Source organism: Phodopus roborovskii, unplaced genomic scaffold (assembly GCF_943737965.1).
Source record: "Phodopus roborovskii unplaced genomic scaffold, PHOROB, whole genome shotgun sequence".
In the NCBI taxonomy this organism is placed as follows: domain Eukaryota; kingdom Metazoa; phylum Chordata; class Mammalia; order Rodentia; family Cricetidae; genus Phodopus; species Phodopus roborovskii.
Genome location: NW_026126619.1, coordinates 6,494,422 through 6,518,504, shown reverse-complemented (window position 1 = coordinate 6,518,504; position 24,083 = coordinate 6,494,422). Strand labels below are relative to the sequence as shown.

The window sequence follows — 24,083 nt, the reverse complement described above, 5'->3', positions numbered from 1 at the left end:
GATTACTTTCCTCCATTCACCTCCCTCTGGGTATCCTCTAACATTTACAGTTTGCCTGCTCCAGGATAGCTTTTTCTTTCAAACCCCAATAACATCTCCTTGAGCTTAAAAAAATAGACAATTTTTAAGTATTGAATGAAATTATCTACCACATAATGTTTAACTAAAGCAAAATAATTGCTGTATTTTACTTTATTTCTCTATGTAAGTTTGTATTCAGTTAAATCTTTTGGCTGAAATCAAATTATTTAAATATATTAGAATACTATTTTGATGGCAATGATTACTTTATTTAGCTATCATTTAATTTGTATGGTTATACTTCATCATGGGAAACAGAAGCATAACAGATGCCAGGCATAGCAGCACATGCCTACAATACCAAGGCAGAAGGGTCAAGAGTTCAAAACCATTCTAGAGTACATAGAATGTTCCTATCACAAAGTAAAGTTAATAATAATAATAGAATAATAAATCCTAGGACATCACCCAAGACTGTCCCTCCACAGAGGGCTGGCTTGAGTTTTTCACAATAGGAGTCTACTTCACACATACCCTGACTAGGATGTGCATCTTGGGGATAAATGACTTCAGATATTTCATCCCAGTATCTTGGACTGTGGTTCTCTGTCTCTTCCTGTTGCAGTGATTTTTGAGTCAAAGGGCAGAGTGGACCTTTCAGAGCCAGGTGACTATAGCCTCTGAACATGACCCTGCATAGAGTGAGGTGTCCTTAAATTCTCTTTAACTACCCATGAATAGGTTTCCAAGTGGTAGTCTTATTGACAGGCCCCATTCCACCCTCTGCTGCTTTTCTAGTCTTATCAGAATCCAAATTATCTCTCAAATCTGTAGTGGAAATTGATGACTCCATCCTCTCCAGTGGCATACAGTGTTATTTATATGTCTCTGCTGGAATTTAGCATACAGTGTCTTGTGTTATAGTGATGTATGAATCTTTACTGTCTCAGAAGCTATTTTATAGGCTCACAAAACCAAAGACCTTGTAATTCATTTGTATGCTCTTTCAGCATCCCACAGAGCTCTTTGCTCATAATAAATAGTGAATAGTTGTAGATGAATTAGTCACGTGGTGTTAAAATCCTGTACCATGGCTAAGATTTAAATGAGAGTTTTAAGGCTAATATTAATCACCTTCAGTCATTTAATGTTCAAGGGTAGTTTTCACCAAATATTCTTAAGTATGAAAGAAACCTATGAGGACATAAATCCTAACTCTGTGAATGTTGTGAAAGGTTCAATAACCAGATGCAAATTGGTTAGACCAGTTTTGTTGTAACACAGAAGGTCTGTAAATCATGTAGCCAGGTGTATGAGTTAAGTGTAATGTTTTTGTTATGAGTTGATTATCCAACACTGCAATCAATAACTGTAACTATTTGTAATATGAATGTTGTGTTTATATCTAGAATACATTAGCCCATAATTAAAATTATCAGAGGTATAAATATATTTTTAACTGTTTCTAGTTTCCTCTAAATGGAAAGAGAAAATTTGATCCCTCCCTTTCCTCCTTTGAAACACAGTACATGTTTAATAAGTTCTTAAGGATCAACATAAATGTATAACTATGAGCCCATCAGTTATTAATGTTTTACAAACTGAGTCTCTGTTATTTTATGAGAATACATGAAATTATTGGAAATTAGTCAGTGATCTTTAAAATACTTCAGGACAGTGGTTCTTTCTTAAGCACTTAATGAATGAATGACCCAGTTTTGTATAATATGAACCTAAGTGGTAGTGCCCAAATATGCTATAATATTATACAAATAGGAAATGTTTGTATAAAAATGACCAATGGTTAATAGACCTCACTTTTTAAAAAGATTTATGTGTATGAGTGCTCTATGGACTTTATGCCAGAAGAGAGCTCCAGATCCCACTATAAATGGTTGTGAGCCACCATGTGGTTGTTGGGAATTGAACTCAGGACCTCTGAAAGAGCAGCCAGTGTTCTTAACCTCTGAGCGATCTCTCCAGCTCTGAGATTGTTGCTGTTCTTATACAGGATCTGAGTTTAATTTTTAACACCCATGTTAGGTGCTTCACAACCACCTGTAAATGCAGTTCCAAAGGATCGATGGCCTCTTCTGTCCTCTGCATATATCTGCAACCATGTACACACACACACACACACACACACACACACACACACACACACACACACACACACATTTTTAATTACTTCCTACTGGAATGTCTTAGTTTAGGTGTTTTGATACCATTAAATGTTTGGAGAGGATCCAAAAGCTTCAGTGCTCAGCTTACTGGTATGTTTTGATACTTCTGAGTACATTTATTGAATACAGAACTTAGGAACTTTGAGTTTATTTTCCATATGCTGTCAGAATCTTCCAAGTTGCTTAGCAATGATGAAATTTAACACATGAAAGAGGCAAAGTAGGCATTTCATACCAGTAACAGGTAAGTCACTTAAAGAAGAAAGGACTTAAATAAAAGTGCTACCACAGTGTTGGAAAGTTCAAGTCTTTGGAGTGGTTATCCATCAGCTGTACCTGGAACCTCTAATTGCATCAGATGAGGAATATGGCAGTCATGAAACTCAGAATGAATTTATTTGTAATACTCCTATTACAGAGACCAATAACTTGTCCTTATTTTCAAGTTGAGATAAAACACTCTAGAAAAATGTTTAAAGTACTCTAAGAGAAATGTAGATGCTTCAATGATACATAGACTACTGTAGCATTGGATACTTAGCCAGTTGATTTACACATGTACACATGCCTCAGTTAATTATTTATGTCAAAAGAACACACTTCCATCATCCCAGTATCTTTGGGCTATCCCAGTCTAATGTTCACAGCCATTATGGTTTCTGCTTTCTATTGTTTTCCTTTGCTGTCTTTAGTTCACACCATTTGAGCATCACATAACGTTCTCTTGCCCTTTTGTTGCAATTGCTTATCTCTGGGATAGCTCTGGATGTCTGCTGCTTTGTCTGCAAAAAGAAAAAAAAAAGAAAAGAAAAGGTTAGATTTAGATTATGAGTTACACTCTAAAAACCTACTGATACCCACACATACTAACTTGTTGATTTATTTTTTTTCTGGAGTCTGGTATAGGGGATAATTATGATTTTTTTATAAGTATGACATATACACTTTGGATTAAAAGACCACCGATTCACACTTTTTTTCACTTTATCTATCTTATTCATAAATATAAAAAAGTTGGATTTGAAATTTTGCCTTATTTTCTTCTTACAGAAGGCCAGAGTTCAATTCCCAGCATCACTGTTAGGTGGCTACCAACTGCCTACAACTTTAACTTCAAGGGAATCTGATGCCTCTGGCTTCTGTGGGTACCTGCACTTGCCCTCACACAGATAGATACCCACATACCTACAATGAAAAATAAATCATTTTGAAAAGCCCCCCACACACACACACATAACACACATACACTGTACTAACAACCCCTAAGTAAATAAGAATGCATGATTATGACATCTCATCAAGTATGTCTTGATGACAGCAATTAAACTAAAAAGAGGAGACTATCTGGTACCCTGATCTCTCACTCACCTCCTTACTGAGATGGTCTCTCTGGAGTTGGATCACATCCAACTTCTTACTAGATCCCTGAAGACTTGAACTTAGTCTTCATGTGTGTACTGAAAGCCACTGGTCTGTCTCTCCTAGTCCTTTGTTTCTTATTTCATCTCTTTCTAAAAGCAAAGCAGCATGGGAAAAATTCCGATGTAAGGTTCAGCATCATACCCTTCCTGAAGGCTCAGGTATTGATGGTAGAAAGAAATATATTAGGTTACACTTTGGTCAGTTTTTCTCGGCTCTATTATTTTAACAACAAAGCAATTTCACTAATTTCTATCAGTGTAATTTTTTTTTTCCTGAAAGCAAATGTGTATACCTTGGCCAAGAAAATAGCTCATTGGAAGCCTTGACTTAGAGTCCATTTTGCACAGGTCATATTTAAGAAAGAATATAACATGCCCATTTGGATAGATGGATTATTGGATATATTGTTATTTTCAGGGGCAGCCTTCTTGTGATGCTGAGCATAAGAGGATATGGCCTCTTCATGAGTCCTGTGTAGCTTTTGATGAAAAGTAAATAAGACAGGTTTTAATGCCTTGCCTAGTTATTAACTTTAATATTTTCTTTAACTTATCATTTACCACTTCTTAGAATATTATAAAAAAAACACAATCAACTGGATTTATCTTTAAACAGTTGTCTTAGATGACTTGCCTGTATGATTAAGTGACCAACATTGAGATCAATCTCTTGCCTGGTAGATTGAGTGCCCCTCCCCCACTTTAAATGGTTACAAGCTGTCATATTAAAATGACTACTTAAAGTCATGCACATTGCCCTTTGAAAATAGGAAGGATTGTGCTTACATTTAATCACGGGCTTCCTCAACTGTCAGAATGCAAACACAGCTTTTGAAAGAAAGGTTTTCTGTGGTTTACAGTTAAAAAGAAGTCTCATTTATTTCATATACTAGCTCTCCTTTTTTATCCAGTTTCTGGAATCTTAACAAATACCACTGAATTCACTATCCCACATGCTAATATTCTAGTAATTGCCAGGCTGCGATCTCATCTCAGATGGATGTTTTCATTGAGACTTAATCGTAAAATACAGATCTAGTTTTATGATACATAGGTGGGTTGCTATGATGCAAGAATGCCATTCTTGATTGTGCCTTTATCAATTGTTTGCAAATACCAAAGGGGACAATCGAAGCTTTATGGTCACTCTGTATTCAGCCAAGATAACTCTAGCGAAACTCTGGTAACTCTTTCTAGAATGAAACGATTGTAAAAACTAATTCTTTTTTTTTTTTTTAACTTGTTTCATTCTCGCTCATGTGCTTACTGAAGAGTAATTCTCTAAGTGGCCTTTTCACTACTTTTCATGTTGCAGATTGAAAATGTTGAGGTCTGCCTTAGTTTTCTAGCAGCCCGAGGAGTAAATGTCCAAGGCCTGTCGGCTGAAGGTAAGAAACTATACAGTTATTACCAATGGAATCAAACATTTCTGAGAGAATTTTACATAATGTTAGAGCTGTAGTGTTGCCATGCCAGTCTCCTTAGTTAATGACAGAAATTCATACATGCATAAAACAAACATGATGTAGCGTAGTGCTACTATGTGTTTTAATTATTTAGTTTTGTATTTTCTAGTATTGTTCTTTATGTCAACATATAGGATGGAGATGAATCAATATAGCACTTACATATTATTGCTAATAGCTAATATAGAGATTTTTAAGTTCTTAGATGGATAGGAGATTATATCAGTCCTGGTAAAGCATGGATATGAATGCAAGTAAATAGTATAATTCATGTTCAAATAGTTTGCCAGTAATGCCTTCATGATGACCAAGATAGTAATGCCAGTCAAATATGTGTGAGTGTATGTAAGTGACAATGAGCTCTTATATGCTTAGACCACCAATATCAATAAGTACTGTTTGTGAATATTTTGAGATCATTATAGGTCAGATTGACATTTAAGTAAAAATTAAATTATACTAAGTTGCAGCATGTCAACACAGAAAAAAATTGAACTGGTTCTGTCATTTATTTCCATTCTCAAGTCTCTCTCTTCTGCAAATAAAGGTGACATTTTCAAAATCACCAAATCTAGCATAGCCTCTACCATAATTAAAAATGAAATGATGTTTCTGAAATGAAAATGATGTTTCCTGCGACCTTCCCCCATCATCCATCGTTGCCATGTATTTCTTTCCCTCCATCTGCTCCCCTTTAATCTTATGTGTCATATTTATTAACACGTGAAAATAAAAGTTTATATCTCACTATATTATTAGTGAAACAGCTTAGAAAGGGGTGATTTTAATGTGTTATTAGGAAACATTTATAAAATTTTCCAAAACAGTTCATAAAAAGTCAACCACAAGAAACTGAAATAGTCCTTTCAGATCTGCACCCGTGACAATAGTTTGGAAGCTAATGGCATCTTCAGTCTTATGACAGATACTGAAAAATACTTGAACTTTTTCTGAAACTAATTTGCTTTGAAAACATTTTCTGCCCCTGAAATTGCAAGTATTGAACAGTTTTAAGCTTTTAAATCTTGGTGTCACCAGAATAAAAATAAAAAATATGTTTCTGTAGTATAAAAGATGTTAATAGAATTGCTTTATTTTTTCAGCTTTCTTCATATTTTAGTTTTTCACTAAGTTTTTATTAGCATGAAACTTACACTGTGATGTATAATTCAATTACATATTCAGTGGCTAACAGGCTAATATTAGATTTTAGCTACTAGTTTTGGTACTAGTGAATAAAATTTCACCGTGTCTATATTTTGCTAGGTAAGTGGCCAAAAGCAAGCAAGAAATATTTCCATGGTTCATGTTATATCTCTAGCATATCACAAAGTAATTTTATTAATAAAAAAACTGATTTTGTCTCATTTTTAAAAAGCACATGCATTGATAAAAGATACATTCTAAATTAGGCATACATATAATAAGCCTAATAGAAAAAACTTGTGAACAAGATCGCTTAAGTTTACAGGAAGAAAAATCATTATTTTCACACTGTAGTATCAATGATAAAAATGACTCTCCTAGATCATGGAAATTATAAGGGATGCCTGAGGTAGAAAAAAAAGTACCCATCCCCCTTGTGGGATTCAACTATACTACATAGTCAGGGTTAGCATAAAAGTCATCAGCGAGGAAAAATACTCGGAGCTTGTTAGTGTACCTAAACTCCAGAAGGGAACATGACCCCTCTGGCAAGAATTTAGTGACCAACAGCAAACTTTAAAATATGACCACACATGGAGTATTATCAGGCTTTACATCACTTCTCCTGGTTATTGGGTTATAACTTGAGAACAGGAACGGGGCATGGTGTTGTATGAGAACAGTTGGAAGGGGAGAGTGAATGTAATGTGCTCAAAATACTTTGTGTACTTGTATGAAAGTTTCAAGTTTATACATAAGTATATATTAAAGAGTAGCTTTGTGTTATAGCTGAATTTAAGTACTTGATTTTATTATGCCACATTGGAAAAAAATCTCATAAAGGAATCCTACTTGTTTAAGATGATATGCATGAAATAAATCCCTTAGTGTTATGTATGCATGTTGTTATTTGGTAATATACAGCATGAAGTAAACAGAAATAATGATATGATATATTCTCTTGGAGGCATATGTGCATATTTGAAAGTTAAATGCATACATCCAAATATGTGTCTAGGCTGGCACATGATGATTTGGAAAGAATGTACATTGCTGTAAACCCAATTGATTTAATGAGACATAACATGGCACCAGTATTTGTGAGTACAGGACGACGGATGTTTAAGTAGTTTCATTTCTCCATAGCCAAGTCTATGTGGGCAACTGCTATGTGCCTTTGGGGAGAAAGCAATGTGCAAAATAAAATCATTACCCCAAGGCCGCGAACACATCCTCTTCCAAGAATAAGGAAAACCACAACCCTTAGAGCACTTTTGTTTAGTTGGATTTGTTCCCTTTGCCCCCTTAACTCTCTGTGATATCACAAGCCGCTTTGTAATAATGTTGGCAGAGTTGAGAAATTTATAACTAACTGAGACTATGGAGGGGGCAACTTGTATTGTTATCCTCAAAGATCTGGTTTAAGAGGATTACATCTAGACTTTTAGTCATACAGGAAAAGTGATTCAATTTATGTGACCATGTTTTACTTTTTTTTTTCCATTTGATACAGAAATAAGAAATGGAAACTTAAAAGCCATTCTAGGACTGTTTTTCAGTTTGTCTCGATACAAGCAGCAACAGCACCATCAACAGCAGTATTACCAATCCCTGGTGGAACTTCAACAGCGAGTGACCCACACTGCTCCTCAGTCAGAAGCCAGTCAGGTCAAAACCCAGCAAGATATGCAGTCTAGGTAAGGAAGGGGTCAGGGGATGCATTTAACATGAGTTTGTTCAGACAAAAGTTTGACTTTCTAGGCTATTATGAGCTTAACTTATCTTTACGTGCTTTTATTTTCGTGTGACCCAGATATGTGACTTGTGAAAGAAAGGCTCAGACTCCTTCTCTTTGGATCTGTCATATGTTTAGGATGCACACTGTTGCTCATTTTCTAATGGTGCCGGTTATATGTCTAGCCACGCAAGGTGTCCCCAGTGAAAGCAAAGTCGTGTGGTTTCTACCTCCAGTCAAATACTTTAGTACTTACCATGTGTCTTTTGAATCCTGGATCCTGAGGTATAGTTACGTTTAACTGATAGTTTGTATTGATTAAATCTTTCAAAAGTCAAAGATCATTACTTAGTACTTCTGAGTATTTGAGAACACACTGCATTTAAGATTATGTGTTGTGTATGTATCTGTGTGTGTGTGTGTGTGTGTGTGTGTGTGTGTGTGTGTGTGTACATGTATGTTTTTGTGTAGCTTGAGCTTTGGTCCTTGCAGGTACAGCCTATGTGATTGGGAGAGCTGACTAGGCAAATGAAATCTATAAAGGCAGCCTCGCAGGAGGAACAGGAAACACCCTCTTGTCTAGAAAACCTCCTTCAAAGTTGTAGAAGTGTTCAGTGGACTGAATGAACATCAAGATTGTTTAAGATGGGGCTGGAGAGAGTTCAGTGGTTAGGAGCCTGTTTGTAAATGGACCAGGTTCAGTTCCCGGCACCTATAACAGGCAGCCTATAACACCTGTAACTCTATTTCCAGGGATCTAATGGCCTTTGGCCTCTGCAGGCCATAAAAATAAATAAAGCTTAAGATTTGGGGAGGATAAAAAGATCATGAAGGGTTATATTCTTCACTTAAAGCTAACTGATCATGGTCTTGAATCACATCTCCCAAATAATATGAATGCAACATGCTGGTCAATGTCTAATGAGCTAATAGAACTGTAGGTCACCATGTTTTGAAACATCGGAAAGTGGCCAACAAATACAATTTCAGCTAACAATTTTCATGTCGACCATTAGCTTTGTTCCTGAAGAAAGATAAGCGGGTTAATTTGTTCTGGTGTAAAAATAGGAATAATATTTTGTTAAATAAATAGTGCTAGTTCTCAAATTATAATATTTGAAAAATGTAAAAATACCAGCTTTGTTTAAATATATGTACAGAAATATATGTAACACATAACTATTTATATTTTCTCTTTGAAATCTAATATTACTCAACTTAAACTTTCCTTGATTTCATGTTCACAGCTCAGTATTTAACAGAAAATAATTTAAAATATCAAGACTATTTTCAGTTACCAATCCCTCCCTAATGTCACTTGCTTGACTCCAGAAATTCCAGCCAGCTTTTCTGTGGACCCACTGTCCTGTGTATGTAAACTCAAATCTCTTTGTAAGGTGCTTTGATTCACAGTTGATTTGTGAATGATGAAAAAGTCTAGTTTTACCAAAATGCCATTTACCTCCTCATTCATGTAATAATGAGGATGGATTTCATTGTCCTGCATTCAGTCGTATGAATAATGTTTTTTTCATTAAGCACACCTTGGCTTTCTATGATGTCTAGTGAAATTTTTGCATTTCAGTGGAAACTGAAGGGGAACACGAAACAAAATCAAATGAGACATGATACTATACGTTCCTGGATTTTCTTCAGAAGAAAAAAGAGGGGAGAGGAAAATCTCATTTATTTATTGCTAGTTCATTTTTATACAGTTGCCAAGATGTTGGTTCTTATTAGAGACAACAGAGATACTTCCTAGAGACCAATGTAAGCCATTTGAGTGAACAAGGGGCAAGAATAGTAGTTGTCAAAGAGTAATCTAAATAAAGTGACTTTGTACAAAGCAGACTGACTCTGGAAGTGTCGAAATGTCGTTTGTCAGGTTTTCCCTGACTTTGTTCTTACTGTCCTTATGTCTGTGATGCAGAATTTGTTGCCCAGAATTCCTTGATATTATTTCCTTTTTTGGGATACATGTCTCTTTTCTTCTGCTTCTTGGTGGATATGCATGGATGTTTTGCATTATATGTTATATTTAAATATAAATTGGCTCTACTCATACCCTTTGGGGAAGAGGTAAATTATTTATTATTGCAGGGGTTTAGTAAAAAGTATTCATTCTGTACTTTTCATTTAAGCCTGGATAAACTTTTTTGTTTTTGTTGTACCATATTGGATTTATTTAGTTTTTATTAAAACTTTATTGTCAAGTAATTGGATCAAAAACAAAACATGCACCAAAATGAACCAGCCCCAAATCTATACATCTCAGTGAACTGTGTACATTCTGAAGCTATGGAGCCTCACAGTTTATAAATTGATACTTAATTTAATAAATTTTTATTGTGCCTGCCTTCCTAAGTGTGGCATCCATGACCCAGATAGATTGGTGTTCAATGTCAATTTGTCAATGATTTCTTACACATTTTGAAAAATACAGTGCTTCAGTCATCATACTTATTTCTATTTATATGGATGTAACGTTTATAAGCTATAATATATGTAACAAATATGTTTGTTAAGCATTTGTCCAAAGCCCATAGTACTAACATATATAAGAAAGCAATATAATATCTTCCTGTTAAAATCATGATAATTATTATAGAAAAAACTACCGTCACATCATGATACCATTGCATTTATTTCAAAGTCCTTTCTAACTGCATGGTTTAAATGAAAATTTAATGTATTCTGAATAGTTAGCAAAATTCTTTTTCTTTGTAGACTAATAGAAATTTCATAGGCCACATTCATGCACTTCAATGAGCAAGTGCTTTTTGCTTTTCTGTTCTTTACTTAAAATCATTATAATTGTATATCTCTCCACAGGATGCATTAAGAATTTTTTTTCCCATTTTGAAAATGATTTAAGGTTTTTTTTTCATAATTTAAACATCTCTTACTTAGGCAGACACCTCAAGATTTAATTGTTAAGAGCTCACCTCTAAAATTAGAAATGAAATTGGATTCCAAGTTCACTCATTCCAAATTATGAAATCTAACTAACTCTCTATTAGTTATTTTTCTATTATTATGATAACAAACCTAGACAAAAATAACTTAAAAGAAAGGACATCCTCCATCAAGGGCTTGTTTTGGATCCCAATCTGAACTTAGTTCCAGCATAGCAGGGAAGTTAAGTAGCTCAAGGCAACTGCTCGCATACTATTTACAACCAGGAATGAGTGATGCATGCCAATGCTTGGTGCATTATTTGCATTTGACACAGTTTAGCATCTCTTCCAGGGATTTGTCCCACCCACAGTTAAGATGGGACTTCCTACAAAATTAACCTCCAAAAAGGTGATCCCTTACATACATGCACTGAGACTGAGTAAGCCTTCAGAGATATACTGGGAGACCTGTTACCCTTGTGATTCCAGTTACTCATGATAGGTGACACTCAGCAGCCCATTATAACATCCCTGTGCTTTGGTCTCCTTACTTGCTAAAGAAGATAAAATGTGATGACAAAATATTGTGTAGGAAGTTATATGTGTATGTACATAATACTGAACATGCCTTGGCCTGCATCTTGCAAATGATCCTCAGTATTAGATGCTTAGTCTACATTAGCAAGCCGCTTTTGCTCAGATAATGTTTCTCTGTGGTATGACTTGGCTAAAACACTAGACGATACTTTGACCACCCTTTAAATATTACAGTCTACCCATCCCTGCTCAGAATTGATCTTCACATTACTTTTCTTTTGTCAAAATTCTGACCACTTTCTAACTTAAAATTTGTCTACACTCACCGTTCATTACTTCTCATGCTACCATTCAAAAAGTAAATAGAATGACAGATTTTTTCCCCTATTTTTGTCACTACTAGAGGAAGTATTATCAGAGTAAGTTTTAATGAAACATAACAAGAAATCTATATTATTTCTCTTTCCAGTTTATGTAGGAAAGCATTATATTTACACCTATAAATGCACAGAATGACAGTTGCCATGGGTTCTTGTTAGTATATAAAGATATGACAGTTAATTTCAAGAAGTTGAGAAATGTTGATTATACTAGGAATTCAGAGGGAATTGGAAAGTGAGTGAATAATGATGGAGGGTACAGATAAGCAGGAGTAATAATTTCTAATGCTTCATAGCTCACAGGGTAACTGATTTACAACTGATTGAATAATTCAAAGTATGTAGTAGAGAGGATTTTCCATGTTCATAGCACAAACATTATTTATGTCTAATGTGGTAACCATGCCATTCACCCTAATCCCACCATCTTGAAATGTGTGCAAGTACAGAAAGCTCACACTGTACCCCACAAGTGTACTGCTACTATGTGTCAATTTAAAGTGCAAACAGAAAGGGAAGCAATGAGAAAGATTTATAGTTACAATTTTGAAATCTTTAAAATTAAATTTTTATAAATCCATCAGTTTAGTGTAATACAATAATTAAAATATATTTTTGAGTTACTCTTAACATCCAGCTATGATTAGTCTCAATATGGCAGTTAGAATAATCAGAGCTTATCCAGGTGTATGGAAAGCTTTGCTTCTACTGTATAGATTCAAGATTAATCTTTTTTCGTGTCGTTTATGGTAATCATTGCTGCCTGTGTCCATAGTTCCTTTTCCGATTCTGCATGTGACTTCTGCATTCAGAATATGATATACAGCTTTCTAAGATTGTTACCATCTGTAGAACTGTAAAAAATAAATAGGCCGCATGAATGAAGTTCTGCTTTGTGAAGTCACTGACAGCTGAAACCCATTCATGACTATCACCCCTTTCTTCTGTGTTATGTTTTGCTTAGAAGAGCCAAATGAGATAACAGACCAAGTATTCAGAAAGGACACAGCTAATTTACAATTAATAGCACAGTGAATTTATTCAGCTTCAATTAGAGACTAATAAAGATGTTGATAGCATGACTAATCAAACAAAAATACCACCCTTGGGGCTGGAGAGATGGCTCTGCAGTTACGAGCTCTGTCAAGTTTTTCTAGAGGACCTTCATTCATTGCTCAGCCCATGAATCCCACCAGCAATACCAATGTAATGAATGGATGAGTTTCCTGGAGAATATCTGGTAAGATACAGTATTCAAGAAGGTAATAAAATATACAAATCTAGTTCATATGAGTTTTTAAGATGACAGTATACAGGAAAGATAAGGTTTTGTTTACCAAAGGGTAAAAACCAACAAAGAGGAGATTATTTTTTTTCTTTAAAAATTGCTATTAGAAATGATCAGATAACTTCCAACCCTACTTTCAGTTGCTATTGACTTTCTCCACCTCACACATTAAATCACATGAACAAATGAATAATACTTTATAGAACTAAATTAAAAAAAAAAAAAGCCCTAGAGGTAGAGTTAAGGAAATAAGTACTTGGATAATGCAGTAAAGGTGAGGTTACCATCCTAACTCTTTTTAGGTAGAAAAGCAACTATTTTGAGACATGGGTTATTATCCCCAGGTGGTCAGCTGCTCTTCTGCATTTTATATTTGGAGAGCCAATAACAAAGACATCTACTTTCCATGTGAATGAAGTTGCTCTTACAGAACTAGAACTCACAGGTTGATTGACAGAACCCCTGAGCATGTCCTCTGAGTTCCCTGGGTGACCCCTAGGACTCCATGACCCTTTGCCACACACATTGTTCTGAGTGTCTTTTGAGGATATTTACCTCTCAGAGCTTCTCTTGCAGGAACCATCATTTCCTTCAGGGAGATGTATTCCAAATCTGGGATGCTTTTCAGTTCTTTGTCCTGGTGTTATAAATCCTGAAATGTGTATAAGGAGCTTTAATTTAAGATGACAGAGATGCTTTGGTAATTTAAGCCCTCGGGATCCTGGCTTCAATTAGTTACTTTGCTCAGTTCTGTGTTGTGGTCTATCATGTGTTCTTTCTTAAGTCAAGGACTCAAAGTTTTAAGAAAATGAAAACAAGTAGGGAATTTTATGAATCTTAAGAAAACAAAAGTATGATCTTTTTATCCAGAAGCACATATAAATGAAGGGACATGTTTCTTTTATGGCATTGGGAAACCAAGAAGATTGATATAGATGGTGTTAATATTAAAAGCAAACATTAACACACATGCGTGTGAGTGAGTGAATGTATGGGAAGGGCAGGTGGTATGTGTGTGTGTACACGCACTCATACACATGCACGCATACCATGTGTATAAGCACATGCGCACACATTCATGCAAGTATCTAATACAATACGTGTGTTTTGTGTTTATGCATCTGTTCTGTATTTAAAGACTAGAATACCCCTGACACTTGTGTAGCTGCGAAGACATTTCTATAGTTATGGCTATAAAGACTGTGCCCATGTGAGTTTCAGCGGTTGCTAGTGGATTGACATGAGAGAGAGAATAAGCTGCTGCTGAGCGGTGATGTCACCTCTCATGTTAGATCGGGTTGTAGAACAGACACATACAGCACCTAGCACATAAGCACCAAATTCTCCATTTCACTTCCTTCTGCCACTTCAACATCATATCGCACGCATCATCTAGTACATTGGTTTACCTAAGACATTACGAGTCTCAACTCTGCACCCCCTCTCCCTACTTATAACACATCCTCTAGTCAATCAAGTCAATTCTACTTTTAAATGTTACTAAACTCGTAAAACTATTTCCAAGTAATGGTATCTCTTTAATTATGAAGAAAAAAATATTCACTTCTTTCCATACTCAGTAGAACTACACACTTATTTAAATATTTTAGTAATGGATCCTTTATAGTTAATAAAATATTTTCTACCATGAATTTATTATTATTCTACCTTGAATTTCAATTTATTTTTATTCTCTTTAAATTCACAGTTGGCCATCTTACAGTTAATTTTCCTAATAGGGATATATTAAGCCTCCCATATTTCTCAAATAATCATGGAGATATTGACAATGTGGCATAGAATAAAACAGATTTTTTTTTAAAAAAAATAAAAGTTTTTTTATCTTGAGGACCACATTCTAATAATAAACAAAATATGTAGTAATCATTTCATGGGTGAAGAAAAATAAGCTGGCACAGGGGAAATTAACATGCAAGAGTCATGATTTACAAATTAAATAAAGATACTCAGGGAAGACATCGACAAATGATGACTCTGACCTAGTAGAGAACTTTCTGTTTGGCTGTCTCAGAGTACTGTCAGATTCATTTTGAGAGGAGAATGCTGGATCTGGGGAAAGGAAGTAGTAAGAGTGCAGAATATAATTCACAGGAAGCCAGCTGACTCTACCACCAGAGTTAGGATTTTGGCTTTTGCTCCCTAGTGCAGGGGAAGCTGTTGTGTGCCATGAAAAGACATGGGAACAGAGGTGGGGATGTAGGCGTGATTTGTTTGTTGCCTTGAGTGTAAAGGAGTGGTGATAGCTGATTCATGGAGAGCACCTGTATTGGCATGAGAGGTGGGGTCAGAAAGTTGAATTCAAAATGTGCTTTGAGGGAAGAGTCAGTAGACTAAGTTGACAGATTTGCAGTGGAATGGGTAATTAGAAAGGATGCTCTAGAACTGTTGGCAGTTGCTGTGCAAAAGTGTCCTTTGTATTGAAATGAAAATGCATCAGGAGAAGTGGGTTTGGTAGAAAGAAAGAAGTTAATCCACTGACCCAAATATCAGTTTTGAAATGTCTGTAAGGACATTGGGATTGGGAGAATGGAGTTTATGAAGCAAATGCAGTTTATAGATATACATTATGGAGACAAAGTATATAGGTATGAAACTCTAAATGCAGCAAATCACCAAAAGTTATGTTTGGGTGACGAAACTAAGGCCCTGGGTCAGGAGCTCACCATTGTTTATAGAGATCAGACATAGTAGGACCACAAAGATGAAACCAGAGAGTCGGATTACAAAATAGGACTCAAACCAGGGGAGCTTGGTATCCTAGAAAGTGAAGAAAACATTCTAAGAAGAATGGAAACAATGATGGATATCATAGAGGCACACTCCCCCAATGTTGAGTTACCTTTCTTACAGTGTATGCCTATGTTCCATCACCAAGTCCCCATGTCAACCGTGTCACACAGACAGTGACCTTACTTTCCAGGGAAGGAAACTGGAAGTAGATACATCAGTTTAACTCTGCAGAGTTTCACAGAGACTAATCTTAAAAGTAGAATCCAGGAAATGTGCCTTGGAGCTTCATTTACAAAATATGTCAGCAGGAATTCTACTGCTTGGAACTTTGCAGGCCAGAAGGACAAGAAGTGCAGAGTGACCCAAGAAGACAGTTGACTGTGATATCAGTGAAGTCCATGGTTGAATTATTAATTAAGCTACAGGAAAGGAAGGACACTAGTGCCATTATATTTTATTCCTGTAGCTCTTCCATTGGTTATCTTTTATATAATGAAGTTTATGTAATAAAGCAACGTCTTTTTCTCTTCTCCAGAATAATCCCAGTATCCTTTATCTTCCCATCACATAAAACACATAATCGAGTATTTCTGCTCAGTTTTCCCTCATCCAGCCCATTCTGTTTGGTTGTTGTACGTTTTTTTGTTTCGCTGTCATTGTTCACAAGATGAATATCTGTATTGTAAATTATTCTTGCATATTCCTTGCATAAATTGATTTGCAAGGTGAAACCATCCTAATATGTGTCCATTAAACGTACATGTCTCAAAATTATACTCAGAATTAAGACTATGGCTCTTCTATGTCAAGCTATTTTTTAAAGTCTCTGTAGACTGTTGCTGTTAGTTCAGGTTTGAGCATAAAGTGGCAGGCAACTTTGACTATTGGCCAGAGTTCATTTTCAAATCATTTGGTTAGACCCGTTCAAACCTGCAAAAGAATCCTTCCATGCCAGCATTTTTCATCACCATTCCCCTACTCCTTTTGGTTCTTCGAAATCTGTTTCAATATCGCTTGCTCATTGGTGGCTTGTGGCTTCTGTCTATTTTCTTTGAAGTTACGAATTTAACCCATTCTTGTTTTATTTTATTTTTTATCAGATGGCATCATTTTAGAGGAACAAAAAATAATGAATATCTTTAAAGCTCAGAAGGTATTAGGGCAATCATTCTTGGTTCTAAGAATTTTGTTTCACAAAATCACAGTCGTTTAACTATGTTTTGATAGGGAATCAAAAAGTGTAATTTTCCTCTATACACTGACCTTTCAAGGACCTTTCAGTATGTCTGTTTGTGTATGTGTGTTTGAGACATGCTCTCATAAAATCTAGCCTAGTCTTACACTCAAGTAGCTGAGGCCCCTATCTTCGCAATGCTGGGATTGTAGGTATGAGCAACTGTTACTGGATCTCAATCACTCTGTAAAGGGTAAATGTGTATTATTGTAGAACTATAACTAGGGGAATACGTGTGTGATTTATCCCTTTTTTAAAAGTTTGCCATGGGAAGTTTTAATGTCCGGCTAATATATTTTATAAACATTTCCCCATATATTAGAAATTTGGATTTGATTATACTTTATTAGTTTTCAAATAGAGCATAAACATATAGACTTGATTACTTTACTGGTGCTGTTATATTTTATAAATATATTGCATGGTAATCAGTTTTGTAACGTACAGGTTTTCCTCAAAATTTCAACTTACCCACTTAAAATGAAAATTACAGCTGCCTGTAAAATTACAACAATCCTACCTCTGTGACTATTGCACCATGCTCCTATCATTAACTAAATATGAAAAAAATCAAGCTGGAATCAGAGACCTGGTGGGTGAATATAGAATCCAGTTTAGGGGATAAACCTTTAACAACCGACACAAGGCCATTGAGAACGTAATCATCTATCCCTATTACAAAGCCTTAGTTTAGAGTTTTCCTCTTCATGTTCTCCTCTCCATATTTTTGCTTCTTGTGTTGCCCACTGTTTGGTTCTAAATGCTTCCAGATTAACATCTTTGTATTATATGCTGTATTTTACGCTAGCCTTTTCTTCCCCTAAGGCTGAGACACATACTATGAAAAATGCTTTGAAACTCAGCTATCATTTAATTGTATAAACTCACAGGTGTTGACGGTCATATATAACTTCACAATAAACTGGAAATATCCCAAGGATAAAAACTCAAAGAATATTTTAAGAGACTGCCTATGTGTTTTAGAGAAATTTATTTGAATTACTATTTTATAAATATGATAATAAAGGGTTATTTTCGTGAACAAATAGATTAATCGTTTGTAAACACACTCTGTTCTGACTACTGCTTTAAGTCTCTAGAAATACTTTTTATTCCTTTTTTATTTTTTTAACTAACCTGTGAGTTCTTTGTCAAAATTAATTTAATTTCTTGAGTTAGAAAATTAGTTTAGTCCATTTCTAGAGTTTAGTTTGTTTTTAAGGTGGTTGTACTTTAACAAACTTTTGAAACTAAGGTCTCTATATATTAAGATGTAATTTTACTATGTGATGAAGATTATAGATGAAAATTTTAAAAAGAGCTACAAAACAGCAGAGAAATTTCTAAATGCTGAGTATGAGAGAAAACACTGCAGAAATGTGATTTATGATGACACACAGAGAGAAATACTAGCCTCTTTTCCTGAGCTTCCATTATCTTGAAGTTGGATGCTCCAAAAATAGCAAGAGGCTTGAAGCTGCAATAGCTTATCCAGTCATCTCTCTCCTTAGTTACTATCTTGAGATCTCACAAAAGCAGGTTGTGCAAGTGACATCCATAATGGTCTGCAGAAATTACAGTTAAAGCTAAAGTTATAATGCATGTTCATAGCCAGCTGGTGGCCTAAGTTATCACTGTAAGCTGTCTCAAATGCCATGAGGACACTATTTCAGACACTCAGCTACTAAAAAGAGAATTGTGTGACAAAAGCTAGGTTTCTGATTCATTCATGGGTTGGTGAATTCTTAGCAAAATTTGAGCATGTGTCCATAGTATGTCAGCACATATTCTGGAAGTGCAGATCTTAGCAAAAGGTCTTGTGCGGATTTTGAAGGAAACTAGATTGCTTGATGATGCAGAAGACGTGATTGCTGAAGCTATTCTGTCTTTCTCCAAGCTGTTAGTTTGTCAGGTATCATTTTACAGGAGTTTGCATAGGTCCTCGTAGGAGATATCTTCTATAGTACAGGAAGAATCTTGGTTTTAAAATGATCCTTAAATCTTGATTATGAATATCTGTTTCAACTGTATGAGAGTTTCTTATATGCATATAACATGTTTGATCAAATCCCCTCCCATCCTGTCTTCAAATCTTTCTATAACCCCCTTTGATTACTTTCACCTACCAATGTCATCTGCTCTTCTGTTGTTTGTTTTTTAATTCTGCTGAATCTACTTAGTGCTGCCTTCCCATTTAAATGCATGCTTGTAAGACTATCTACTGAACTGTGCAGGCTTTCAGAAGCCACATCCATAAAAAGAACTCGTTTTCTCTCACTAGCACCATAAGTTGCAATGGCTACGTCTAGGGCTTTTCTCAATGTAAGGGATGTCAAGGAATTGTTCCACTTTGAAATTGGCCCAGGGTATGATGACAGTTAAGACTGGAGAAGTAGGGCAGATATCATTTTATGGTTCTTCGGAATCCTACATCTAAGAAGCTGAGACTTTTTCTTGAACAATGGAGAAAATTGCTCTGGGAGTTTTTTTTTTTTTTTTTTTTTTTTTGTAGTAGAGAAATGAGGCTATTTATAACATTGAAAGTCAGCAAGTCAGCCCTGGTGACAGGGGTAGACTACAATTCTATTTTTGTTGAGTACTTGGTCGATGATACATTTTAATAGGGAAAGTGATTACATGAGAATGGGACCAATAAAGGGAAAGAGGAAGCAGAAAGAGATTTAAAAAAAAAAAAAAAAAAGTGCAGCGTTAGCCTTTGGAGGCTTTTATTGGGTCTTCTAGGTGTTGGTGTCTACATTTGTACTCTAGATCTGGAGAGAAGCCAGGCTAATAAGCAGATCGGGAAACATTAATTTAATAATGTTTTGTTAAATGAGATGAACGAAGAGGAAGAGTTTACTTAAGGAAAGAATGAAAACAAATCAGAGAACTCAGCACAGAACTCTAGAAGTCACAAACAATAATGATAAGGAAATCTAACAGGGAGAATATCCTTTTATACATTTTGCACTAGAACAGTTTTTATTTTAACCCGTAAAAAGCAAATTGCTTTGTCAAGGAATGCCTCGTCTTTTGAAGTATTTAATCCTAGACCGTTAAACTACTTGTATAAAACTTGTTGAAATATAGTGTTTTATAAATATACTTTATTTTATGACTTATCAAAATATTTTCATTTAATCTCTACAGCATAAAACAAAATATAATATCTGAAGTTATGGCACTGTTGGATTATGTATAGTTTAAGAGTTACTTTGGGAATGGTGATTCTTAGGTACCTCTTGAAGCAGCATCTGCTGAGTCATTGTAGGGCCAAGTCCTTTGGGGTTTCACATTGCTCACTTCAGGATTTAAGAAGAGTAAATAATGCCCTATAATATTGGAAGGCAGGGTGACTTTAGAGACTGCAAACCATAGTTGAAGTATCAGATATTGATCAGAAAGGACCGTACTTGTGAACTCATGAGTGTGGATACTATTGCAACAAAAGTGACCTATATACAACAAAGTAAATGCTTTTGGGAAGATGAGGGACCAAAGAGAGGCAGTCATTTTTGAGAAGTAAAGAATGTCATGTTTTATAGGGTTCATGAGAATTTTAGACTGGTCAGGAATTCTTCAGTTGTAAATCTGAGTTCAGTTATGTGTTCATTTCAGTTTTTATAAGATCTATTTGTCTTAGTCATGTGTAATTAAATTCTCAAAAAAAAAAGTTGTTATACATAAAGTTATCGACCTCATTTAACAGATGATGAAATAGACAGAAGGAGTAGGTGGTTGTCTTAGTTACGGTTTCTATTTCTGTGAAGAGACACTATGACCACGACAGTTCTTATAAAGGAAAACATTAAATTGTGTTGGCCTACTTACAGTTTCAGCGGTTCAGTCCATTATCATGACAGGGAGCAGGGCAGCAAGCAGGCAGCCATGGTGCTGGAGGAGTAGCTGAGAGACCTACATCTTACAGGCAACAGGAAGTCAACTGAGACACTGAGCAGTATATGGAGCACAGGAAATGTCAAATCCCACCCCTTCCATGACACACTTCCTCCAACAAGGCCATACTCACTCCAACAGAGCCACATGTCCTAAATGTCCTAATAGTGTCACTCCCTATGAGAGTATATTTATTGTTCATAGCACAAAGTCTAGAGGTAGACACTATGGCTCTCCCCTTGCCTACCATGGTTTGTGTCATCAGACACTTGGATCTATTGAGTCCAGTTTTTTTTTCCCTAAACATTGTCTCTTCAACTTTTAACAACACAGTCATCAATTTAAGGTAAAAATTTGTATTTTTGTGGATGAAGTATTGCTTGGGTTAAGTAATCGTTTCTTATAGTTCTTTGAGCAAAGTATTTGATTTAAAAAATAAAATGGTTGTGGGTTTAGTGGGATGGATTAGTGGTTAAAGGCACTAGTTTATATGTTAAAAGACCTAAGGTGACAAATGAGAACAAATCCCAGAATTACCTTCTGGTATCTGATATCATGCTATGGCATAAATCAATCAGTCTACACACACACACACACACACACACACACACACACACACACACACACACACACATTCCATTATATAAATTGTTAAACTAACTCAAGAATGTTCAGGAATTATCAGATGTTTTTAAGGATTTGGGGTTTTACTAGAACTTAATTTTAATTTGTGGTACACAGCATTCTTTAAACAATATTTTATTGTGAACTTTTAAACATTGTACATTACTAGGTATCCAGAATAATGTAAGAGTCATAAACTCATACATGTTTTTAATAAATTCCTTTTCAAAATATTTGGTTTAAAAGAATGAATTAGAGTTGACCAAACTCTCATTTTGTTTTTTTCTGTTCTGAAGAAAGGAATCTTACAAATGAAACTTTTAGTTTATTTAATGTTTTCATGGTCAGTTAAAGATTAAGGTTCTATAAGATAATATAATATTATTAAATATTTAAATACCTATAGTGTCTAACATCTCACAACATAACTTTAAAGTTAGCAATATTGCATTTTTGCTTTAAGCAGTGTGCTGCGTTATTTTGTAGGGCATCCATTATCAAAACTCGCGGCATATATGTTGCATTATCATAATTTTCTGATTAATTTGTTCTTTATATATGTTTGTGTGTTTCAATTGCATTTCATTAGCTCATAACTTTCTTGTAAGTTTGCACTTTCTTTCCGTGTCCAAAGAATCCCTTTAATTCAATTTCTCTGTTTCTCCTCATCCAGTCTGACAGCCAGATATGCAGCTCAGTGTAATCACAGTGGAATTGCAACCAGTCAGAAAAAGCCTACTAGGTCAGTTCACGTCTCTAATCTATTGTTTGTTAGTGATGTTCAAATAAATGCCAGTGATACTCTGTGCAACCACTTTTTATTTTCCAAAGCATGACATACTTTGAAAAGTACTCACTTTCATGCACCCACTTCTCCCAAGTGGATTTCCACATGGAGACTTTGGGATGAGCATGTTAGCTGATTAAATGGGTTTAGAGGTCTGGCTATGATTGTGATTTAGTGGTGCACAGTGATATGGTGGGCTAAGCTGTGTCCAGAACTTAGTGTAAGTGAGGAAAATGTGACCTTGAAAGTCCTTTGGCCTCAGAGTTATACCACAAGATTTTTAACTAATGAAATTGGCCTGTGTTAGTTACCTCTTGTACACTTTAAGAGCAGAATTGGGTTGGACGATTTATGGTGGGGAAATTAACCTAGGATGATATTCTACACAGAGTAACTTAAACTTTGTGGTTTGTTAACATATGTATTTCAAGATAAATATGTATTTATGCTTTTTACAAAACAATGATATATAAAATACTGGAAGAGCTTTATCTTTGCTCATATTGTCGATAAAGGAATAATGATGATTCAAGTCAGCTGTTTGGACTCTGATATGTGCTGCTGTGAGTACTGCCCTCCCCTGAGGAGCTACCAGTTGATATGTTAGTCATTGCTTCAGACATGAATCAAGATGCCCAATGCTTTGCCATCGCGGTTAATTCTGAAGGCTCAATGACATTAGTGCATTTCCCGTGCCCTTTAAAAACTGAAACAAAAGAAAATCATGAATTTCCACAGTAGTAAAACTTACTTTGGAGAGAAACAAGTTTAAACTTGATTAAAGTTACACAAACGACATAAATTACTATATGTGAGGAAAGTTGACCAGTGAGCACCTTCCTGACTCCGGCAAAGACGTGGGCATATGTGACATTTTCTACGTGCTTTGTCCTAATGGAACTTTTCTGTCACCCAGTCTTTCTATCTCTCTTTTTCTCCATCTCATTTCCCCTTTTGTTGCTATGATGAGTGATCTGGAGGCTCTGGCTGCCTGTCAAATTAGGGTAATGAGAAGAGCAAATGTATCTTTTAATTTGTTTTAATTTGTTCTTCTGAGGACTGAAGATCACTTAACTTCATGGGTCACAGTAAAGATTAAAATGCATCTTAATTGCCTTCTAGAAGTGGGTCAAGTTTCATTGCAAACAGGGCAAGCTTGAGGACAAAATGTTTACGCACAAGTTTGGAATGGATTTCAAAGTCTATGGTTATGTCTACAGAAATTGCTCTCATATTTATTGGGATTGGGACATTTGGTCCAATTAATTAATAGACTTCTATCTCTAGTCATTGGTTTTGTAACCTCCTAGTGTCTGTGCTTATGATGTTGTAGTGACAACCCCTTGTGTAGCTGCCTGAGAAAAAAAATGAAAAGCTGGAACCATTTGGAAAAGATTCTAATCTTGTATATGACACAACCTCAAACTAGCAGAAGAGCTGGAGAGACTATTTATTAGCCACATGTGTTTGAACTCTAAATTGCAGTAAAAATGTGAAAGTCTTAACCGTCTCTAGCATCAATGCAGTTTTTGTATTTGTATTTTCCTGATGCCCATTGCATTTTGCAGTTCCAGTATTATAAAAGTTTTGTTTATTTTGGGAGGGTATTGTTTTATGAAATCAGATAGTACAGTAGAGCTGTGTTCAAATCTGACGTGCAATTTGGACATTTAACAGTTATGAAAAAACTATTTAAATTTTTTTACTTAAGAAAAA

The 24,083-nt window shown here is 35.3% G+C and overlaps 1 protein-coding gene across 1 annotated transcript in view; it reads left to right on the top strand.

The window, feature by feature from the left end:
• Nav3 (neuron navigator 3) overlaps positions 1 to 24,083 on the top strand; it is a 281,130-nt gene that overhangs the window by 94,044 nt on the left and 163,003 nt on the right. Inside the window, exons 4-6 of the mRNA XM_051206388.1 lie at positions 4,941 to 5,013; positions 7,751 to 7,934; positions 22,254 to 22,322. Coding sequence (XP_051062345.1) covers positions 4,941 to 5,013; positions 7,751 to 7,934; positions 22,254 to 22,322 — 326 coding nt within the window. The remainder of the gene's footprint in view (positions 1 to 4,940; positions 5,014 to 7,750; positions 7,935 to 22,253; positions 22,323 to 24,083) is intronic.